Consider the following 3,958-nt stretch of genomic DNA (forward strand, 5'->3'; position numbering starts at 1 on the left):
CCCATCCCGCCTCCCTGCGGGCCCCCCCCTCCCGACCCTCCGCCTCTCGCTCGCCTTCTGCAGCCGCGCTCGGATTTAGGGATAGAGTGGGAGGAGGAGGAGGAGGCAAAGGGGGGGTGGGGGGTGTCGTCGCTTCCATTTGTTTATCCACGGAGGGGTGAAGTCTCCCGGTGGAGAGCGGAGCCGCCGGGAGGACGCCGGAGGGAGGGCGGTGGGTGAGTGGCGGCGAGCCCCCAGCAGCGCGGCCTTTCGCGGGGGCGCTGGGGGGGCGGCGGAGGAGGGCCGGGGCTGGGGCTGGCCGCCGCGGAGCTGGCCGTAGATGACTGCAGAAGCGCAGCAGGCTCTGTCCTCTCAGCCCCCTCCTCCTCCGGTGCACAGCAGCTACGGCCCCATGTCCTCCGTGGCTGAGAAGCAGCCGCAGAGCTCGGCCATGGACGCCGCCTCGGCGGGGACCGGCGGCGCGGCCGGCAGCGCCCCGGGCAGCGGCGGGGCCCCGGGCAGCGGCGGCCCCAAGGCGAAGAAGACGAACGCGGGGATCCGGCGGCCGGAGAAGCCGCCTTATTCCTACATCGCCCTCATCGTCATGGCTATCCAGAGCTCTCCCTCCAAACGCCTGACCCTCAGCGAGATCTACCAGTTCTTGCAGAGCCGCTTCCCTTTCTTCCGAGGCTCCTACCAGGGCTGGAAAAACTCGGTGCGCCACAACCTCTCGCTCAACGAGTGCTTCATCAAGCTGCCCAAGGGCCTGGGCCGCCCGGGCAAGGGCCACTACTGGACCATCGACCCGGCCAGCGAGTTCATGTTCGAGGAGGGCTCGTTCCGCCGCCGGCCCCGCGGGTTCCGGAGGAAATGCCAGGCGCTGAAGCCCATGTACAGCATGATGAACGGGCTCAGCTTCAACCACCTCCCCGACAGCTACGGCTTCCAGGGCTCGGCCGGCGGGCTCTCCTGCCCTCCCAACAGCCTGTCCCTCGAAGGGGGCTTGGGCATGATGAACGGGCATTTGTCCAGCAACGTGGAGGGCATGGGCCTGGCGGGACACTCCGTGCCCCACCTGCCCGCCAACGGCGGGCACACCTACATGGGCGGCTGCACCGGCTCCTCGGCCGGGGAATACCCGCACCACGACAGCTCCGTGCCCGCATCCCCGTTGCTCCCCGCCGGCGGCGTGATGGAGCCGCACTCGGTTTACTCCAGCTCGGCCTCGGCGTGGGCGCCCAGCGCCTCGGCGGCCCTCAACACCGGCGCGTCCTACATCAAGCAGCAGCCCCTCTCGCCCTGCAACCCCACGGCCAACCCGCTCTCCTCCAGCCTCTCCACGCACTCCCTCGACCAGCCCTACCTGCACCAGAACAGCCACAACACCGCCGACCTCCAAGGTAAGGCGCGGCCACGCGTGGGGCGCATCCGCGGCCACCGGGGCTGCGGGCCCCGCCTGGATCCCGGCGCTGCCGCTGCCGGCCGGGATCTCGCTTCTGGGCGGTTTTAATGCTGGTTCCGGGGGGAAGATGCCTTGCCCTCGCTTCCTTTCCCGGGGGCAGCCGGGCGCCCGTCGGGGCTCTGCCGGGCCGGGGCTCCGCTGCCTCACGTCCAGGGCCGCCCCAGGCCTAAGGCCGGAGGGCTCCGGCATCGGGAAGGAGAGGCCGGGAATGCTCCCTTGGGCTCTCCCACCTCCATGGGCACCTGGAGGGGAAAGGGAGGAATTCCCCACGGGGTGGTCCGCCACCCGTGCCATCCCACTCCGTGCTACCCCGGCCCTTCCCCGCCATCAGCTGTGTTTCTCACACGTCTCAAGGCCGTGGTTTCCAGGCCCATCACCTCCATCCGCCGCCCAAGCCGAAGCCGGCATCCCGGACCCCCAAATCCCCCCAAAACCCCGCTCGGTCTCGTCCCTGGAGCTGTCGGGGCTGCTTTTGCCCTGGCTTTTGGAGTGGAGGTGGTGTTTGGCCGGGAAGAGGCCTCGGAAGGGACGAGGCCAGCGCTGGGTTTTGCTTTGCTGCCCAAATTCCCCTCGGGGTGCGGTGGCTGTGGGGAGCCCGGCGCCATGGGCGGTGATGGGGCAGATTTGGGGGTCCGTGCCCATCACCCCGGGCCTTCTGGGGAGCGGGACGTGCCTGACAGGATCGGCTTTGAAAGCAGAGAACAAACGGGTCCAAACCACAAAGCGAAACGGGGAAAAAGCATCAGCCGGGCCGGGCCGGAGCTGCAGAACCCGGGCAGAGCCCGGTCTCAGCCGGGGCAGTGCCCACCACGGGCACCCTCCTGTCCCGGGGCAGCTCCCGGAGCTCAGCGCATCCAGGGCCTCTGGAATCCGCTGGGAATCCGCCCCGAGGAGCCACCGGGCCCGTGCGCGGCCTTCCCGAAACGCTGCGGTTGTCACCCAAAGGAGCGGCGGGAGCGCTCCGGGGCAGGGCAGCCCCTGCCCAGCGCACCCCCGATTCCCGGGGCGCTCTTCCATGCCCAGGTGGCGGCAGGGATGGTGGGAACAGCTCTCGGCCCCGGCCTCCTCCCGGAGCTGCCCCGCTCTGCTCCCGGCGGATTTTCCGCACGGGCCGAGGCGATGGGAAAAGCAGCCGGGGGAAAGAAAATAAATCGAAGTGGTGAAAAAAAACCTAAAAAAAACCCTAAATCCAACGCAAATCCCTTCTCCTCGCAGTGCCCTCGGGCCGGGCAGGGAATCGGGTGCCGGGGTTCTCTGTGCCGCACCTGCCCGCACCCGCGATGTGTCAAAACAGCCCCAAATCCGCGCTCGGACCGGGCCGTGCGGGCGGGTTGGGTTGTGTCGTTGGGATTTATTTTTTTTTCAACCCCCATGCCGAGTTTTTCACCCTCCCCTGCTGAACCTCTGGGCGCTGCTGACCGTGTCTCCCCCCGTCCCGCAGGCATCCCGCGGTATCACTCGCAGTCTCCGAGCATGTGCGACAGAAAGGAATTCGTCTTCTCTTTCAACGCCATGGCCTCCTCGTCCATGCATTCAGCGAACTAAAGGAAACCCTAAATCCAACGCAAATCCCTTCTCCTCGCAGTGCCCTCGGGCCGGGCAGGGAATCGGGTGCCGGGGCTCTCTGTGCCGCACCTGCCCGCAAGCGCGATGTGCCAAAACAGCCCCAAATCCGCGCTCGGACCGGGCCGTGCGGGCGGGTTGGGTTGTGTCGTTGGGATTTATTTTTTTTTCAACCCCCATGCCGAGTTTTTCACCCTCCCCTGCTGAACCTCTGGGCGCTGCTGACCGTGTCTCCCCCCGTCCCGCAGGCATCCCGCGGTATCACTCGCAGTCTCCGAGCATGTGCGACAGAAAGGAATTCGTCTTCTCTTTCAACGCCATGGCCTCCTCGTCCATGCATTCAGCGGGCAGCGGCTCCTATTACCACCAACAAGTGACATACCAGGACATCAAGCCGTGCGTTATGTGAGCCGGGCCGGACAGACCCCGCTCCTGGGGCTCAGCATCCCCCAGGACGCTCGGGGTGCCAGGGGGGTGTCCCATGTCCCGTGTCCCGTGTCCCGTGTCCCAGCCTGGCTTCGGGCAGCAGGGGCGGACAGGAGCTCCGGGAAGCGGCGGGAGAAGAGCGGAGCGCGGCCCCGGGAGCGAGCTGAGCGTCGAGCCCGCAGCGTCTGTGCCTTCTTCTGCTCGGGGAGGGATGGAGGAGAAAGCAAAAGCAGCACCCCCCGTCCGTCCCGAAAGCCCCGGCTGCGAGTTTGGGGTGAGGCTTTGCCAAATGAGGTTTTGATGCTTCTTTCAAAAAAAAAAAAAAAAAAAGAAGATATTGCAAACTCAGTTTGGGAGTTGGCAGTGAGCGAGGCTGGAAAAGACCCCGAACTCAAATCCCCTCGGTGCCGTCTCACACTTCGAGCCCGGAAAAATACTTTAAAAAATATATTTTTCCTATTTTTCTTCCTCTTTTTTTTTTTTTTTTTTTTTTTTTTTTTTTTTTCCTGACAAACCCCCGGTTTTGAT

General features: G+C 65.5%; 1 protein-coding gene across 1 annotated transcript; it reads left to right on the top strand.

The window, feature by feature from the left end:
• The first annotated feature begins 13 nt into the window (after nt 1–13).
• FOXF1 (forkhead box F1) lies at nt 14–3,869 on the top strand. The gene is made up of 2 exons (XM_039721472.1): nt 14–1,379; nt 3,253–3,869. Exons 1-2 carry the CDS (start codon nt 320–322, stop codon nt 3,411–3,413), a joined length of 1,221 nt encoding a protein of 406 aa, XP_039577406.1. The 5' UTR covers nt 14–319; the 3' UTR covers nt 3,414–3,869.
• The last annotated feature ends 89 nt before the right edge of the window (nt 3,870–3,958 follow it).

The sequence above is a fragment of the Passer montanus genome, unplaced genomic scaffold, assembly GCF_014805655.1.
Source record: "Passer montanus isolate IOZ18808 unplaced genomic scaffold, ASM1480565v1 scaffold45, whole genome shotgun sequence".
In the NCBI taxonomy this organism is placed as follows: domain Eukaryota; kingdom Metazoa; phylum Chordata; class Aves; order Passeriformes; family Passeridae; genus Passer; species Passer montanus.

Excerpts from the sequence above, each read along its gene's own strand:
- FOXF1 (XM_039721472.1), top strand. The coding sequence starts at position 320 with ATGACTGCAGAAGCGCAGCAGGCTCTGTCCTCTCAGCCCCCTCCTCCT. Across the intron at positions 1,380-3,252 it reads CAACACCGCCGACCTCCAAG|GCATCCCGCGGTATCACTCG; the intron begins GTAAGGCGCGGC and ends CCCGTCCCGCAG.